Source organism: Heterocephalus glaber, unplaced genomic scaffold, assembly GCF_053883595.1.
Source record: "Heterocephalus glaber isolate CG9 unplaced genomic scaffold, H.glaber_assembly_v1.0 deba00001547, whole genome shotgun sequence".
Lineage (NCBI taxonomy): Eukaryota > Metazoa > Chordata > Mammalia > Rodentia > Bathyergidae > Heterocephalus > Heterocephalus glaber.
The window spans coordinates 12,771,448-12,790,511 of NW_028258340.1; the positions used below are offsets into that span (position 1 = coordinate 12,771,448).

The 19,064-nt window shown below is 32.2% G+C and overlaps 1 protein-coding gene across 17 annotated transcripts in view; it reads right to left on the minus strand.

Annotated features, from left to right (window-relative positions):
* Positions 1 to 19,064, minus strand: part of Cfap47 (cilia and flagella associated protein 47) — a 512,210-nt gene that overhangs the window by 396,719 nt on the left and 96,427 nt on the right. For all 17 annotated transcript variants that reach the window (XR_015442441.1, XR_015442442.1, XR_015442443.1 and 14 more), the window contains 3 exons: positions 12,743 to 12,902; positions 10,105 to 10,300; positions 5,748 to 5,960 (listed from right to left, as the gene is read on the minus strand). Coding sequence is in view for 14 of the 17 variants with exons in the window: in XM_087189881.1 (XP_087046007.1) it covers positions 5,748 to 5,960; positions 10,105 to 10,300; positions 12,743 to 12,902 (569 nt within the window). In the remaining 3 variants the exon portion in view is untranslated. The remainder of the gene's footprint in view (positions 1 to 5,747; positions 5,961 to 10,104; positions 10,301 to 12,742; positions 12,903 to 19,064) is intronic.

Genomic DNA, 19,064 nt, shown 5'->3' on the forward strand with positions numbered 1-19,064 from the left:
AGGGCCGTTGCTGGATTCACTGGGTCTCTAGTATGAGGCTAATCTTTTGCACTCCTCTGCATTTGACTTTTTGGGTGACTTTTTTTTTTTTTTTTTGGTACTGGGGATCAAACTCGGGTCCTGGTGCTTGCGCAGCAGGCGGCGAAACCACTGAGCTAAATGCCCGGCCCATTGGGTGACTCTTATAAAATAATCCTATAAATTATGTGTGCTGTATTAAATCTATTTCCCTTGCAAACCCTGACTACAACATCTTCTCTGTGTCATCTAGCAGCTGTTGAACCCATTTTTCATGTTCTCTTGTCAATTTTAAATTGTCTTTGTGTAGTTGGTCTTTGTAGCCATCATCATCTTCTGGTTCTGAAATTCTGTTCACACATTGGTCTTTACTGCTGCCCATACTTGCAATATAATTTTAATCTCCTGGATTTGACTGAAACCTCTTCGTGGACTCTAATTCTTTGCTAAACTGGTCACATATGTTTTGCATCATTTTGTTTAGCTCACCTAGTTTTTTATTAGTGTCTTCTGAAAGTACCTGGATCATTTTGATTATTTCTTCCATTATTTGTGTAGCTATATCTTCTGTGATTCTGCTGAGTAAACTTTTGATCGGTTTCCTAATTTCCTCTGTTATCCTTTCAAGTAATTTGTGCTTGTGGCTTTTGGTATCCTGCTCCTTGGTGACTCCTGGATTGGCTACAGGGAAATTGGGAATTTAGCGAGACATTTTCTTGCCTTGTCTTCTCATGTTTCTATTTGGTTGTTTGCTTGTTATGTGCTGAGTTTTGTCTATGTTTATAGTGTAAAAATTTTGCTAATATAAAGATCTCTTTAGTTGCTTTTCAGTGCTATAATTTGGGCATGGCTAACTGTAGTTCTTTGCCTTAGACCCAAGATCCGACCACATTTTTTAATTTGGGAGGGGAGGATGCAGTGTAATTAGCCAGACAATCAAGTTCTCTTGAATGTAGTCTAGTATTATTAATGTCACAAATGTAATCTGAGTGTTGGCTTACAGAGAAACAGCAACAACTGCAGTGAAATCTCTGTTGTTAAACCGAATGCATTCCAAATTTGTATTTGAACACTGAAAAGTTCGATAACTGAAGATTTTTTCCTATAAGAAATAATGGAAAACCAAATAATTGGTTCTGGGGCCCAAAAATTACACTTATAAATTCATTTTGTCTAGAACTTTAACAAATTTGGCACTGATTTCTTTCTTTAACTTTATCATGATTCTCACAGTTTTCCTCTTAGGTTTACTGCTAGTATCACTAAGTATCTTTAGAGCCATGGTTATGATATTTTACACAAATTAAGTGTGAAGAAAAGAACAATGATGAATATTTTAATGCACTAACAAGCATCATATATTGTCTGGGTGAGAGACGCACTCAGGCTGAAGCACTGCCCCTTTGTTTCCACGGTGAGACAAGGCATGTGACTCTTGGCCCATATAGGCCTTTTTGGTTTGACTATCAAGCAAAGTTATGAACACTGAGCAGACTTTTTTTTTCAAATTTTGCTGTTCGAGTAGTGAGCGGATTGCACTTGCAGCCATTGACAACTGAGGTAAAACTGTATGTGACTCTGGTAATATCAAGCAAATAAGCTACAGCAGTATTATCCAAGTCAAATTGGATATTAACATACCATAAGAGCCAACTATATGCAACCCTTAACCCTAGAGAAGAAATCCACAATTGTGGTGTAAACATTAAGATAATATAAGCATTGACTTAAACCTAATATGTACGGAATGCAATGGCTATATCTCTGCTAATGGTAGAAAAAGATTCAAAAGTAGTTCTACAGTTAACTGAAAATATTAATAAAGCTTCATGGTTGTATTATTAAATATGTAGTGTTTTGGAAGGGGGAATGCAAGAGGAAAAAATTAAAACTTTATATGAGGAGGATACAGTAGTGGTAAAAAGGATCTTATTGGGGAATAGAAGAATCTTTATAGAAATAGGTAAAGAAAAGAAAAAAATCTGACAAGAAATACAAAATAAAAGAAAAAGAAGGTAATAAAAAATTATATTGGGAGTAAATATAAGAAAAAAATAGAGGGAGAAAAATTAAAAGGCGGAAGAGGTAAAAATATAAAAAGAAGATAAAGAGATTAAAAAGCACAAATGAATATTCTGCAATCCCCAATAAACTGGTAAGGAAAGGAGAAAAAGAAATAAAAAAGAAGAAACAAAAACAAAAACAAAACAAATAAAACTAAAAACAGCACACACACTAACAAAAAAAAAAGCAAAGAAACATATCACCCCCCAAAACAAAAACAAAGAAAGAAAAATAAAAACAAAACAAAATTTCTCTGTGATTCCCAATGTGTGCTTTTCTTCTGGGATCTATAATTTTGAAGCAATGTCCAAGTCAAGATGTGTCCCTACTTGTGCTGGTAAAGAAAGCAATCAGACTGCAGACCCAGGGTGGATGCAGACACTAGCATGCAGTAGGACTGGGGTAAGGGTGCTAATACCATGACTTTCAAACCCAGAGCAATTCAGGCTAAGTATGGCCTCTTCTAATGGGGGCAGGGCCTGGGATCCTTTAGCTCAACCCCTCAGAAGTTCCCTTTCCAGCCCGACCTCAGCTCCATGAGCACAACTGTCTACAGTGGCTGTCTCTTCACCAGTTTCCTTGGAACGTAACACTGGGGGCCCTGAAGTGAAGCCATTCCACCTCTGCTCTGTGTCCCAAGTTCAAATAACCAACCCTTTCCTGAAAAGGTGTCCAACCAAGCACTCTCTCCAGGGATATAGCAAGTGCTTGGACTGGAGACACTGACTAGATGTTGTCTGTTGGACTCACATGTGAGCAGAAACCCGCACTGTACCCTGCAGCTCACAGCACTTGCCTGTCCACTGTCCATTCCACTACCACTTCTCCCTGAAGCCCCCTGGGGTTCTCAGCTTTCATTGTGTCAGTGTAGATTTGGTCTCCCTTTCCCATGAGCCTTGAACTTGGAGCCAGGGAGAAAGTGTAGATTGTCTTTTCCATTCTCCACGCTGTGACCTGTCTCTTCAATTTCTCTGTAAGTTTTAATTTTCCTATTAGCTAATTTCTGGTTCCTGGGGATGTACTTCTCTTTCTTTTCTTCCCCAAGCTGCTATTTTCCAGTGTCTCGATTCCAATCTCAGAGAGGCTCAGTTGTTGTTGTTTACTCCTCTCCTCCTTTCCCAGAAGTCTATTCTTATCATCTTTATTGTCTGGTTCCCTCATATTCTAAGTTCCATGGGCAAGACTCATGTTTTGATTCCTCATATAACCTCCAGCGCTTAGAATAGTGTCTGTTACATGATAGAAATTTAATATATGTTTATAGAATGAGTAAATGAATGCTTCGATTTTTACTCAGAATGTCAAATAGCTATTTGAGAACAGTGTTAAAGAGATTAGAAGTGCCAAAGAGAAAACTTGTTTTCAATGATTCATGATCATCTTTGACTTTGACCTGTGCTAAATTAAATATTAGCACATTTTTATTATCCAGCTCCAATTTAAATTTTATTGTTTTATCAAAGTACTTTGTCAAAGCACCTGCACTTATAGGCATATTATAATTTCCAAAACTATACTGTCTCCTTAGTTATTTTATTTTTTTGTTCTTAGTTATTTTATATTGATAACTTCATTTTTAGGAAGAATCTATGGCCAACCTGACAATATTACCATATCCACTCTCCTTATCAGCAGTTAAAAGCTCCTACTTCAATGCAGAATATTTCTTTGAATGGCCCCTAAAAAATCTTATCTATGCATGGTGATTCCTGCTATCTTATTCAGGTGGTTATTTCAAAAGTCACTTCCTAATTTTAAAAGGATAGCCTATTGAAAACCTGTAGCTCCAAATGTATTTAAGTTAATTATAAACTAAGTTCTTTGGTGCATGAAGACAAAACACAAACTAAAATTTCAATTCCAAGTAAAAGAATACAGAAAACATATATTCTAAGATACTCAAGCCATTTTACTCAGGTAATTAACAGTTGGGTCTATTCCTCCTTAATCTCCCTCTCTTCTCTCCCTGTCTCCTCTCTTCTACAGTATTACCTCATATGCTAAAAGGAAAGTCAAGGAGAAAAAATCCTGAATATATACCAATGTAAAAAAAACCTAGGAGAGAGGCTCATACATAGAACAGCAATGAGAGGAATTACATTTTATTGCTGCATTCATTCTTTGGATTGCTCAAAAAACATTCCTAATAGCACTAAAATATTTTATAAATAGATACAAAATTCCACATAAAACTGTTCTTAATTTATCAAACAATGTATACTTTTCAGTAGTGAATATACGCTTGAGTATATTTGTAAAATGTTTTAATTTTTATAACAAATGCATTGTTTCATTTGGAAATTTTACTGATATGAAGTGTATAATTTTAGGAGAGCACTTAACAAGTTGTTTTCTTAGTGAATTTCAATGTAATACATTTATTTTCTGTCCTTTACAAACATTATTAATTTAAAATATCAGAGTTATATATTTTATAAGTATCCATATATACCAAACTTATTTTAAGTAACAATTACTTAGAGAGTTGCTGATTGAAGCTGTAAACTCAGCTTTTACAACAAAATCACTAACATTTACTTGAGGGCCAGGGATTTAGCTCAGTGGCACCATGCCTGCCTCACAAGCGCAAGGTCCTGAGTTTGATCCCCGGTAGCAAAAAAAAACCAAAAAAAATTGACTTGATTTGTTCTATAACCATGGAAATAATTCTTTAGTTTTCCATCATTTAAATAAATTGCTTTACTAATAAATGCAAATGAATAATATTCCTATTTTTCATTGAGTAGGCTCCAATTATAATTACTTGATATCTTGTGTCAAGCATGGAATTGTATGTGTGTGTGTGTGTGTGTGTGTGTGTGTGTGTGAGAGAGAGAGAGAGAGAGAGGAAAGAGCAAGAAACACATGCAAAGCAGGAAAGAAAGAAATTAGAACATCTTTTCTTATTCTTTGGAAAGTCAATTTATGACATGATAGGATTCTCAAAAAAGTATGCTCATATCAAAAATTTCCACAATTCTACTGTTGTCATTCAGCTTCATCTCCCAGCTGTGTCCCATCAGAATCCATTAAACCAAAGCACCAAAAATATCACCAAACCAGGAGGCTGCTTCAGTCTGCATACCTCATACTTTGTTTTACTGCTTGTAATAATCTTGCCCATAACACCATACCATTTTACAGATAAGAAAATTCAGAGGCTCGGAAGTAAAGTTAACAAAGCCAGAATTTGATGCTAAGTAGCCCAGTTCTAAATACCAGTCCACTATTTATGCTGTTTCTTATGACAGCAACTGGTAGCTAGAACTTAAAACAATATTGTTATGTTCAAAGTAATTATATTTGATGTCTCTCCTTTTTTAAATTTTTATTTTATTGGAACACTTTAGGTATACAATATAATGACATTCATCATTGGAAATTTGCACCTTTACATAATCTCTCTTGGTTCTTATTTTTTCCCCCTTCCCCTGTCCTCCCTTCAACCCCTCCATCCCTCCCTATCTACAAAGACTTTGTTTCCATTTTTTCATTTTCTCATATTAATTCCATTCCCTTCTTTCCTTTCTCCTACCCCTTCCACTTCCCCTTCCCCTTTGCCCCTTTTCTTCCTATTTCACATTATCTATTATATCTTTTAGTAGAATGTAAACTTATCATTCTCCACTTTCAAGCACAAAAGAATCTACATTTAAATATCTTACCAGTTATCACTGTCATCAGAGAAACGAAGATTGTTGAAAAATGACACAGGTTTAGGTGATTTGAAACTGAGGTGGAAAGTGAGTTCTTTATTAATTCCATTCTTAGAGCCTATGATGATTTGGCCTTTTGAGAAGGTCACAGAAAGTGGGTGAATTTCTTTATCATCATTGAGAAGTCTTGCTGTGGGAATCTGGAAATTTATAGTTGAATTTCTGTTTAAAACAAACAAACAAAAAAGGTTTTAGCTTAAAATACCAGAAAGTAATGGAATTTAATGTATACTTTTTAATTTTTAAATCATTTATAGATTTAAAAACAAATATTTCCAAGAAATGCTCAATTATTAAACATATCTTTGTATCACCTTATTTTCTCTTCACAGTATAACACTGATAATATATTAATTTACCCAAAAACAGTTGAGTTGATTTAACATTTCTTTTATTCTGTAAGGATTAAAACATCTGAATAAATATAATGTGTTTTTAGTCATGACTAAGACATAAACATTGTTCTTAAAATATATTCTGACAAGAATTTACTAAAAATTATCACTTTAATAGTTACACATTTAGTGTATATACACTAAATGATATTAATGTACATACGGTACATGCACAAAATTTTTTAATTTGGATACTATTAAGCTTTTATCACACATTATTTTTAACCATTACTAATCAAAAAGCCACTTAATGTTCACATATTTCACTATATATCTAGAATTTATTTAGCCACTCTATAATGCTTGTGATTTTTTTATATTACATATTACAATGTAGTAATTCTTTTAATCAAATTATTACTTATAATTTTATTGATCAAAAAATATTGGACCATATCACTTCATTTTCTTTCATTATATGTGTAAGAACCTGTAAAAAATAAGAATCAAATGGGAATCATACTCTCCTATTATTTTAGTCAGAATGAATAATATTCAGCTAATTAATGAAAAAAGAGGAAGGAAAGATGTAAACTTGGATTAGTTAAACCTATACAGTACACTGTTACCCACATGGAAAAGTCATTTGTAAATCCAGTTTGTATGCAATTCAGTTGCTAATGATCTAAGTGTCCCTGGATAAGTTAACATATATATATATATATATATATATATATATATATATATCAACAGACTGAGCTACATAAACTCTTCAACTCCTTTCATAACTTCATTTTATCATACCACATTATTCAAGACAGATTTTTGAGTTAAAGTAGTTTTAAAATTAGTATATTTATGCATTTACTAAAAAGTTGAAAGGTTCATATACTCGACAATGTTTCTTAATTTTAAACATACTTTCTCATGTAATATAATTCAAGCCACTGTTATATCCTAAGGAACACTGGTTATTGTCTGCTTATAAGATCAGATCTTAAAAGAATACAAATTCCAAAGTTATATTAATGTTGAAGAATTATGGTCCCTCACAAAATGAACTGCAGCTCAAGCAAGCCCCATGGCATAAGCAATCATCCATCTTATATTGTATATTATGTCCCAAGTGTTAGAAAGTTAAGTATGCACTATGCTCTTCAACCTGTACAACTTAATTTATCTCTGACCATTACATCACCATCAGGACTTGCTGTCCGGATCTGAGTCTTAACTATAAAGTGAAGACTGAGCTAACGTTTTGAAGTGGGTATACAGTCTAACAGACTACAAGATTAATGATTAATGCTTATAGGCAAATAATATCAATATCTAAATCCTCACAATCTATACTATTTTTTTTTGTTTTCTGGTACCAGGGATCGAACTCAGGACCTTGCACTTGAGAGGCAGGCGGCAGCACCAATGAGCTAAATCCCCAGCCCATAACCTATACAATTTTAACAGGTCAGCTAGCTTTTCGTTATATTTATAGATAGTTGTATATTTCTGAACAAAAATGCTTAAAAGTTTTTGGTCTATATAAAGGATAATCTGGATGTATCGGCATTCTTGCCCTTATACAATTTTTATCTCAATATTTTGTTTCTAAGATTGCTAACACCATTGTCTTACCAGTTGAAATTTATCTACACCATAACTGTAGAATATATATGTACTCACATATAGCAAATTATCTGTTCACCTGTCACAGAAATTAGGTCCAGCTCCCAGATGTTACTATTATGAAAAATACTACAACGAGTAATCCTAAACATAGCTTGGGGTAGAGATGAGAAAGAATTTTTTCCAGCTATATTATGAAGTGGAATAGTTGGTCTATGAAAGAGCGAACGTTACACTTCACAAAGTATTATCTGGTGTGACCATACTCATTCACACTGTGATTAATTTATGAGGCTTTTTAATTTTTCCTACCTAGGATAGGCATAATTATATGTTATTTCAAAATTTACAAAAAATCAAATATACATATATTTTTGGAATTCACTCTGTGGCTGGGGATGGTCTTGAACTCATGGTGATCCTCCTGCCTCAGCTTCCCCAGTGCTGGGATTACAGGTATGTGTCATCATGTCTGGCTATTTCATGTTTTACTGTTTATCTTCCATCTATGAATCCTCTTTGATGGAATATCTATTCATGATTTTTTTCTTAATATTTCCATTGCTTTATTTCTTAGATTTCTGATTAATTTTAATCAGTCATTTGTACTTTTTAGTCATGCATTTTTTGTGACCATGACTTTGTATCCCAATAAATCCTTTTCTACCCATTGAAATTTGAAACAGTTTTTGTATTTCATTTTACATTTTGCTATATATATATATATATATATATTTATCCCTTCATATCACTTGTAATGGATTCTGTGAAATAGTGATCAATTTTGAAATACTGTATTCCAGTAAAATAGTCCATTGACCTACATTTTTTACTGAACAGTAACCTATTTTCTCTAAAGATATGCAATACCACCTGGATTACAGATCTAGTATTCATTCACGTATGGGGCTTTTTCATGACTCCGTATTCTATTCCTTTGGTCATAACATCTATTTTTGCACTACTATCACAATGGTTCAATCCTGGTATTTGCTAAGGTTTATTTTTCTTCCTCAGACACAGTGTGGCTATTCAAGACTCAACTCTTCCAAATAAAATTTTGTACTTTGCCTGTCAATTTAAATGAAAAGCTTTATTTGATACTTACTGAAGTTTTAATAAAATATTCAAATATATTTCTTGAAAATGTTTTTAAAGTTATTTGAGGTTTTGTTCATTGCTATACTATTTGGGTAGTGTGGTATACTCTTAATATTTATGGTGCTTGTAAAATTTTACCATATGAGCTATTTTAAAATTTCTAAAAGTTATATTTGACTTCTCGCAAATATATTATTTCATAATTCCACATTAGTTACCAATTTTTGTATTTTTATATTTTATGTAAAAATAAATTTATTTACACTCTGTGTTATATATTTATAATATCTAAATTATTTATAAGAGTCTAAATTTCATGATAGCTGTTTCTCCTGACTCTTAGTTATGGTTTCTTTAATACTGGGAATTTGGGCATTTTATAAATCTAAAGAGCTGAAAACAGACGGAATAAGATCGGAACCTTTAAATAGGATGGGATATCACTTTTGTAATTAAGTTTCATTATGGCAATGGTAAAGGTACATTCTAGATGTAATTAAGTTTCCTAATAAAATTGACTTTGGGTATAGCAAAAAGGAGACTATTATGGGTGTGTCTGACTTACTCAAGTGAGATCTTAAAGAAATTTTAGAGGTCAGGGACAGAGAACACTTGTAGATGATATACTTTGAACCCTGAATGATATAAAATACTATGTTGTGAGGATATAACTACATAGGTAGGACTTCAGAGTGAGCTGAGATCGTCCCTAGCCAAAAGTGATGTCTCAGTCATATAAAGAAAAGGAAATTAATTATTTCAACAACCCAAGATGTGGAAGGATGATTATGACTTAGATTAGACTGATGCTGGAGCCACCACCTTGATTTCTGCCTGTAGAGACACTGAACAAAAGGTGAAGCTAAGATAACTGGGACTCTGAACTTACAGAAACTTCAAGATAATAAATTCATACTATGTGAGATATCAAATGTATATTTTAAGGCAATAAATCGGTGATAATTTGTCATATGACAATTGAAAACTAATACACTTTATAAATTTAAGCTTGTTTCTTATTCCACAGAGAAACACACCAACATTTTCTTTTTAAAAATATAAGGACTAACTATAGATAACTAAGAGAGCTTTTCATATATTTTTAAAATTTCAGGGTATAATTATATACTTCTGCAGTCTTTAATATGATAGAAACAACCCAGCCACTACATATAAATCTCATATAACACAAACACAAACAAAATAGCACATAAAGAAGATGTGGCAAAGTCACATTTAATATTTACCTGAAATAATTTTGGGGTAAAAGTTTGATATCCATCCCAGTTGTTACATCCAAAGGGACAGGAGTGAAAAATATAAATGGTGGATCAAACATTATCTTTGGTGATTTTATCTCTCCAGTCAGACATAACATTCTATAGCAAGCTGAATTATCCTTTAAATACATGGGAACATCAACTGTGTATTTTATAGGCTTACCTAATGAAAATGTTTTTAAAATTATTAGTTTAAACACACAAACACATTCATATAAGCTAAGCCTTATTAAAAAATTTAAATGTACTATGATGTTGCACCTCAGTAGAACAGAATAGATTACTCAGAGTCTGGATTTTATTCTGCTGCAGAATTTAAGACCTAAGGAGGTTTCATTGAAAGAAAAATATTTTAAAATATACCTTATCTGAAAATGGAGCATGTATCGTTTAAGTAGATTTTTACTAACTGGGGGAAATACATACGCATTAAGGGAATAGTACAAAAGGGCTTCTTTTAAAAAACTGTTTTATGTGCTTTAATAAAGGCTGCTCATTCCTTTAGTATATGCAGCATGAAGATGACATCATACAATTGCCATAAAGATTCTACTGAGAAAGAGATGTGCTGACATGAAAGGAATGTGACTTCTTCCAGAGTTTTAGATTAGGAAAGGCTGCCAGGGATGACTGACCAATTTCATTTGTTTAGAAAAGAAAAGCAATTCATTAGTAGTTTAATATGAAGAAAGGCATATTGTGTTAGAGAGCAGAGTTCAACGCAGAAAGCTGCAGGTTAGTTCCTAAGAACAGATCCTGTCACAGAAAGTGGCATTAACATCAAAAATATCTATACCATTTGAAACGATCTACAGATTCATTGCAATTTCTATCAAATTTCCAATGGCATTTTTCAAAGAAATAGAAAAAAATCCTGACGTTCATAGGGAACCAAAAAAGACCTCAAACAGCCACATCCATATTTGCAAAGGACAAAGTTGGAGGAATCATACTTCCCAATTTCAAACTGTATTAGAAAATTATTATAGTCAAAATAGTATTCTATTATAAAAACAGCAGTTAAAGCAATGGTACAAAAATACACCCATACAATTAGTCAACTAATTCTTGACTAGGAAACCAAGAATATGCAGTGGGGGAAAGGAAATGCTCCTCAAGAATAGTGATGAGCAAAACTGAATATCCATATACAAAATAATTAAATTTAACCCCTTTCTTATACAATATACAAGAAATTACTTTGAATGGGCAAGATGTTAATATAAGGTCTTAGCTCTTAAAACTTACAGAAGAAGATGTAGAAGAAAACATCTTTGACATTGCCATGGCAATAATTTTGGGATATAACAACAAAAGCACAGACAACATAAGTAAATATAAAAAAAGTAGGACTGCATCGAAAAGTTTGTACATAGCAAGAAAGCAATCAGAAAATTGATAAGGAAACCCATGAATTGAAATAAAATATTGCAAATGGTATATCTCATAAGGAGTTCATATCCAAAATGTAAACATCAATAACAAACTCAATAACAAAACAAAAAACAACAAAACAAACCAACAAAAAACACAACCTTGATTTAAAAATAGGCAAAGGACCTGAAGAAGAGAAAGTTTCCCCCAAAACACATACAAATGGCCAACAGGGATAAAAATGCTCTCAACATCACTATTCACTAGAAAAAAACCCATGTAAATGAAAACTAAAATGAGATAATATTTCATACTGGTTAGGATGAATCTTATCAAAGAGTTGAGAGATAACAAGTACAAAAGGTGGAGAAAAGAGACCCTATGCATACTCTTCGGGGGAATGGAAATTGATAGAGTGACTATAGCAGACATTATGGAGGTTCATCTCCAAATCAAAAATAAAACCATCATAAGATCAGTAATTCTACTTCTGTGTATGTATCCAAAGGAAATGAATATTTTGAAGAGAAATATGCACTCATATTCACTACAGTACTATGTGCAATTGTTACATTATGGAAATAACATAAGTGTCTATCAACAGACAAATGAATAATGAAAATACGGTACATGTGTACATGATGGAATATTATTCAGTCTTAAGGAAATCTTGTCAGTTGGAACAAAATGTTTGAACCTTCATAACTTTGTTCTAATTAAATAAGTCAGCCACAAAAAGACAAACAGTGCATATGTAACAGAATTAGGAGCTAAAAAGTCGAACTCTTAGAAGCAGAAAGGAAGGCATGATGTGTCAGGAACAGGTGAGTAGATGAAATGAAGAGATTTTGATCAAATAATGTACACAAATTTTCTGCTACATAAAATATTCTGGGGAGCTAATGTATAGGATGAGTGATAGGGCTGGGAATTTAGCTCAGTGGCACCACGCCAGCCTTGCAAGTGCAAGGTCCTGAGTTTGATCCCTATAGCAAAAAAAAAAAAAAAAGCATGAGTGATGATGGAAATACTAATTAATCTGATTATGGTAATAATGATAACATATATGTATTAAATCATGTACACCTTGCATATAAAAAAATGACATCAACAAGATTACATTATTTATAGTTATTCAAATAAAAATCATGTAAATTTTTGTATACATGATGAAATAATTCACTTTATGAATAAATTGAAATTATAACTACAAATATAGGAAAATACTTACGTGGACAGAAATTTATGGAAACAGTACACTTTTCACGTGAGCACAAAATTCCAGTCAGTGCACTAAACTTGAATATGCCATTTTTAAAAAGTTTACCAGTGTTACTAAGATCAAAAATCCATTGAATCTCTTGTTCTGTAATATTATGTATTACAAGATCCTGTTTAAAACAAAAAAAGAAAATAATATGCAGTATGTATTACCATACCATTGTAATTGGCCTATGCAAAACTCAAATGATTAAAAATGTAATTATAGATACAGAGTTTTCAAAGTGATGTTAGACAAAAGGGTATGAAACTATGTTCAGAAAATATTAGCAACTATGAGAAATACACAAATGAGAAATACACAAAAGGTAAAGACTGAATAAATTAAAAATATAGCTATGGTAGCTAACAAGAATGCAAAAAATTCTCATTCATTATTGGTAAGAATACAAAATGATACAGTCAGTTTAGAAGAAAGCTGAGCATTTTCTTAATTAAATATCATACATAATATAACATCATTATACACACATACATCGTAACATGTGTTAATCATATATCTATCATATAATTCTGCAATCTAATCTTAAATATTTAATCTTAAATATTTACTTAAATATCTACTTATTTACTTAAATATTTAATAAGTGTAATAATAATATCTTACTTAAATATTTACTTAATTGATCTTAAATATTTAATTAACAGTAAAAAACTTATGTTTACACAAAAACCTTTATGGGAATCTTCATAATTGTTTTATTTACAATCATTAAATACTGGGAGAAACACAGAATAAGTTTTCCTTCAGCTACTGATGGATACGTGAACTGTAATGGAATAAAATTTACTAATAAAATAAGTCAAGTATTAATATATAATTGGGTATATTATAAAATTAAAAGATTTCAGATACAAATAACTACAGAATTAAATTTACCTGTGTTTGTAGAAATGCAAAAATTTTAAGGTTGAAAAAATAGCAGTTGCCTCGAATTAATGCAACATGTTTGACCACAAAAGGGTCACAGAGGGATTTTTTTTAGTATGATAAAACTGTTCTGCATGCGCCAAAGTGACAGATACATTATTCTATGTAGTTTTCAAAACTCAGAGATCTATATCCTGCAAAACTGATCTTTAATTTATGTGAATCAAATGCAATCAATGAAGATGTTGCAGATCCTAAGATAGATTGCAGACTGTAACACACTGCATCACGAATGTATAATTTACAGGGATGTGGGGGAAGAACTGACCTAAGAAATTTTGGAAAAAAAATTTCTTTTTTTTTTTTGGTTTTTTGAGGCAGGGTCTCACTATGTAGGTCAGGCTGGCCTTGATTTCACTATGTCGCTCGGGCTGGCCTCAAACTCAAGGCAATACTCCTGCTTCAGTCTCTCAAGTGCTAGGATTACAGGCGTGTGCCACAACTCCTGGCTTGGAAAATTGTCTTTTAACTGAAAATTATAAAGCTAAAATAAAAAAGAACTACAAATATAAACACAGTACTCTATAGTAAATGTGTTAGTAATTCTAATGTGTTACAGGTTACCAATTCTGACACTTCTTTATTTTTACACCAGAATAAAATATAAGTAATCATATTATAGTCAGAGGCAGATTTCTGATTATGAAAGAGAGGAATTAAAAAATCAACAAGGGAGAAAGGAATGAACCTTTCAGTGCTGAATCAGATGTCAGTTTGAACTGACATTTACTTAAACACAGAAAACGAGACAGGGTGGGGGAGAGAGGGGGCGGGGAGAATGTGCATACATGGCTTAGTATACATATAAATTTTTCCTGGCTCTATTTGCTGAAAGAGTCTAGTCTCCTTGACATCCCAAAAGCAACTAGCAAATCATATCTTGATTTCTAAATATCACTCTATTATAAAAGAAACTGCAATTTCTTAGGGAAACTCATGTTTCCAGAATCAGAGCCACTAAAATATAACATTAAATTATAATCTTATAAAATGAAAATTTGATAGTGTTGTAAATAAGAATGTAGAAATTACAATGTGGGAGCATATAAAAAGGGAATCTAAAATGCCCCTAAATTGTCAAAGCTAAAATAATTTAGTAACAAAAAATAACGTAATATTAGACTATAACAATGTATAAAATAAATTTTATATGTGAGTTCACATTGAAATCTTAGGCAATAAAATAAACAGGGAAAAGGAATAATCTTTCTTACAGAAAAATTCCAAGTAATATATGCTAGTAAATATCACTTCTATAAGCCTCCATTCCTTGAGTGTGCATAAAAATTGATCACTCATTTTCAAAGTGCAGAGTACAGAAAGGGAAAAATAGTAACTTTACAGGGAAGAAACCCAGCAGATCTAATTGATGAGTCATTTTGCTATCATTTACTTTCTTCATGTGATGTAATAAAAAGGACATTTCACCTTTGCGACATTTTCCCCCAAAATACAAGGAAAATAAGAACTTACTGTACTCGGGTGGAAAGTATGAAAAACAACTCATGGAATGTTCTGGAAAAAAATGCCAGAAAGAAACTTTAAAACTGTCAAGGTCATAAAGTATTAAGAAGATTTAGAGTCTGTCATTTATCAGAGAAGACTAAATAAATGGAATTTGGTGTCCTGTATTGGACCCTGAGAATTTGAAAGAACAGGGCCGGGATTTAGCTCAGTGGTGCAACCGTTTGCCTCACCAGCACAGGGTCCAGAGTTCAATCCCCAGTACCAAAAAAAAAAAAAAGAAAGAAATTGAAAGAACACTAGTGAAAAACATATAAAGCTTACTGTTTAGCTAATACTATTGTGCCAATATTAATTTATAAGTTTGAAAATGGTTCTATCGTTGCATATAGTGTTAACAGAGAAATTTAAGGGAAAAGTGTATAGAAACTCACTATACTGTCTTTGTAAAGTTTTATTATTTTTACATATATTATTTTAATATAAGCAGATATTAATAAATAAAATATAAAAACACTTATTTCTATGAAAAAAACAAAATTTAATAACAATAACTGGAGAATAAAAATGGCTAATATACTGTGTATCATGATCCTAAAAAATGGCCAAAATATTACTCAGAAAAAAAGCTTTCTTTTAAATGAACAAAAGAAATTAGTAGTATAAATGAAACAAATTAGCATTTATAAATTAGCATTTAACATAAAATAGGATTTATGTTAAAATATTTTTGAAAGAACAGAAGAGATAATTTGGGGAATTTAATTAATTTCTCCCTACTTCTTACTTATAAATCTTCTATTTTGTTTTGAATATATATACACACATATACATGTATTACATGTATGCTTCAAATATGTCATATAAAATATATACATATATTTAGCTTTTCATATAAGAGAAACCATGTGATGTTTACACTGTGTGTCTGACATATTACACTGAACAGTATGTTCTCAAGTTGCATCCATTTGCCTACTAATGGTTCAAGTTTATCTTTATGGCAAGGTAGTATTCCATAGTGAACAAATACCACATTTTCTTTACCCATTAATCTGTTGATGAATGTATACGCTGTTTCCAAGATCTAGCTATCATAAATTGTGCTGCTATAAACATGGGTACACACATATTCCTGTAATATAATGATTTTAACCCTTTTAGGAAGATATTCAGAATGGATCAAATGGAATTCCTATTTTTGAGTTTTTGAGGAATCTCCACACTGATTTCCATAGTGTTGTACTAATTTACATTCCCACCAACAATGTAGAAGAGTTCCTTTTTCCCTACATCTTTACTGTTATTATTTGATTTTTTTTATGATAGCCATTCTTTTGGGCATTAGATGGTATCTCAGTGTAGTTTTAAGTTGCATTTCTCTAATGAACAGGAATACTGAACATTTTTTTCATGTGTTTATAGGCCATTTGCTCCTTCTGAGATGTGTGTCTTCATTGCAGTGGCCCACTTATTGATTGGGTGTTTTATTTTGTGGAGACTATTTTACCAATTTTTGACCAATTTTTCTCTATCCAATGAATAGCTACACTGACAATTTTTTGTTCCCATTCTGTAAGTTGTCTCTTCACTCTGTTGGTTGTTTCCTTTGCTGTGCAGAAGCTTTTTAATTTGATATGATCCCATTTGTTGATTCTCGGTGTTATCTCTTGTAACATTGGGGTTCTCTTGGCGAAGTTTTTACCTGTGCCTATGTTTTCAAGTGTTTTATTAATTTCATCTTCCAGTAGATTAAGTATTTCTATTTGACATTTATATCTTTGATCCATTTTGATTTAAGTTTAGTACATGGTGAGATAGATGGGTCTAGACTCAATCTTCTGCACGTAGATATCCAGTTTTCCCAGTACCTTTTATTAAAGAGGCTATTTTTCCCTCCAAGGCATGTATTTTGCCCCCCTGTCAAAGACAAAATAGCTGAATGTGCTCGGTGTTGTTTCTTCTTCCTCTATTCTATTCCACTGAAGTAATATTTTAATAAATCTGGGAGTTATGAGCATGACTCAAATGTAGACCCATCTTTTCAATGGAACAATTTATTAGAGTAATACTGTTGACTAGGTTCTTAAATTAATTTTATTCTTTAAGGACTTGAAGAGTAAAGAAAAATAACATACAATTCTCACTACAAGATAACATACTTCGTTTCTGCCTAAAGCATAATTGATTCAAAATACTTAAGATAAAATAATGAACAAATGTTACTCCTAATGCCTTTAAGTTCTTAAGAATCTAATTCTATTTGTATACCTTAACTATACAAAGTTAATTTACATATGTTAAAGTAAACAAAATCTTTTAATACAGAAGTTGAGCACAAAATCATACCAGTATTTAAATGCCTCATTTATGTCATTCTAAAACAAGTTATAATAGCTCTTACCCTGAATTTGATGCCAAGCACTGCAAACAAATGAAAAGTACATTTATATCCTGTAATACTGTGAACATTCTTTATAGTTACACAGAGAAATATAAAATTGTTTAGTATTGTAATTTAAAAATTCTTTACCAAAATGATACATACACATATCTTACACAAAAGTTAAAAAATACTTATAAAAATGCTAGCCTCAACACCTTCTTATTAACAGATTTGCTTCTCAGAAGAAACTGATTTTATCCAATTTAGATTTGGATTTTTATCTTCATTTAAATGTTATTCTGATATAATTTGTGTTGTTTTATTGGTGCCATATTATATTGTCACAAACTCAGTGGCTTAAAGAAACAAAAATTATTATATTACAGTCCTGTAGGTTAAAAGTTTAACAGAATCACTTGACTAAGATGAAGGTGTTGGTAGGAGCTATGTTCCTTTCTGAAGGCTCTAGAGAAGAGTCCCTTTAACTCCCTTTCTAAGTAGTTAGTTTTAACTCCCTTTCCATCTCATTCCAGAAAGACTAGCTGCTATCAAGAAATCAACCAATAACAAATGCTGGCGGGGTTTTGGGGAGAGAGGAACCCTTCTCCATTGTTGGTAGGAGTGCAGACTGGTGCAACTACTGTGGTGATCAATATGGAGATACCTCAAAAAACTAGGATTAGATTGACCCAGCTATTCCCCTGCTGGGTATCTTCCCCAAAGAATTAAAAGAATCATACCACAGCAATATATGTGCACCCATGTTTATAGCGGCACAGTTTGTAATAGCTAAAATTTGGAAACAGCCCAATTTCCAATCAACTGGAGACTGGATAAAGAAGATGTGCTTTTTTTTTATAACATGGAGTACTACTCAGGCATAAAGAATAAGAAACTAGAGCCATATATAGCTAAATAGATGGACATCGAGGCCATACTCTTAAGTGAAATAAATAGAACACACATGTGTAAATACACTTTCGAAGTAGTTAGTTTCTAAGTAGTTAGAGGGAAGCTGCATTCATTGGTTGTTACTCTTCCTCTGTCTTCAAGGCCCGCAAACACTCTCACCATTCTGTTGTCACATCTCCCTCTGACCAAAGTCTCTCTCCATGCACTAAACCAAAGTCAGGAAAAGTTTTCTGCTTTTAATCTCTCATGATTACATTCAGATCATCTGGAAAATCCAGGGTAGTATCCCCATTCTCAAGGCCCTTATTGGTAATCACATACCAAAACTATCTTTTGCACTACAAGTTAATGTATTTAAAAACTCACTAGGAGCCATTATTATGTCTGCTACAAGGTTATTTCATGGTTCAGATATGACTGCTCATTAGGAAAGATGAGGATTTAACCCTTTTGGCATACCTCCACTCCTCACCTCCTATTTTTAGATGTTTATATTAACTCTTTCATTAGGTATCTGGTAAGTTTAAGCAATATATACCTCTAGTTTTTTTTTTCTGTCAATTGTAGACAACTACTTTA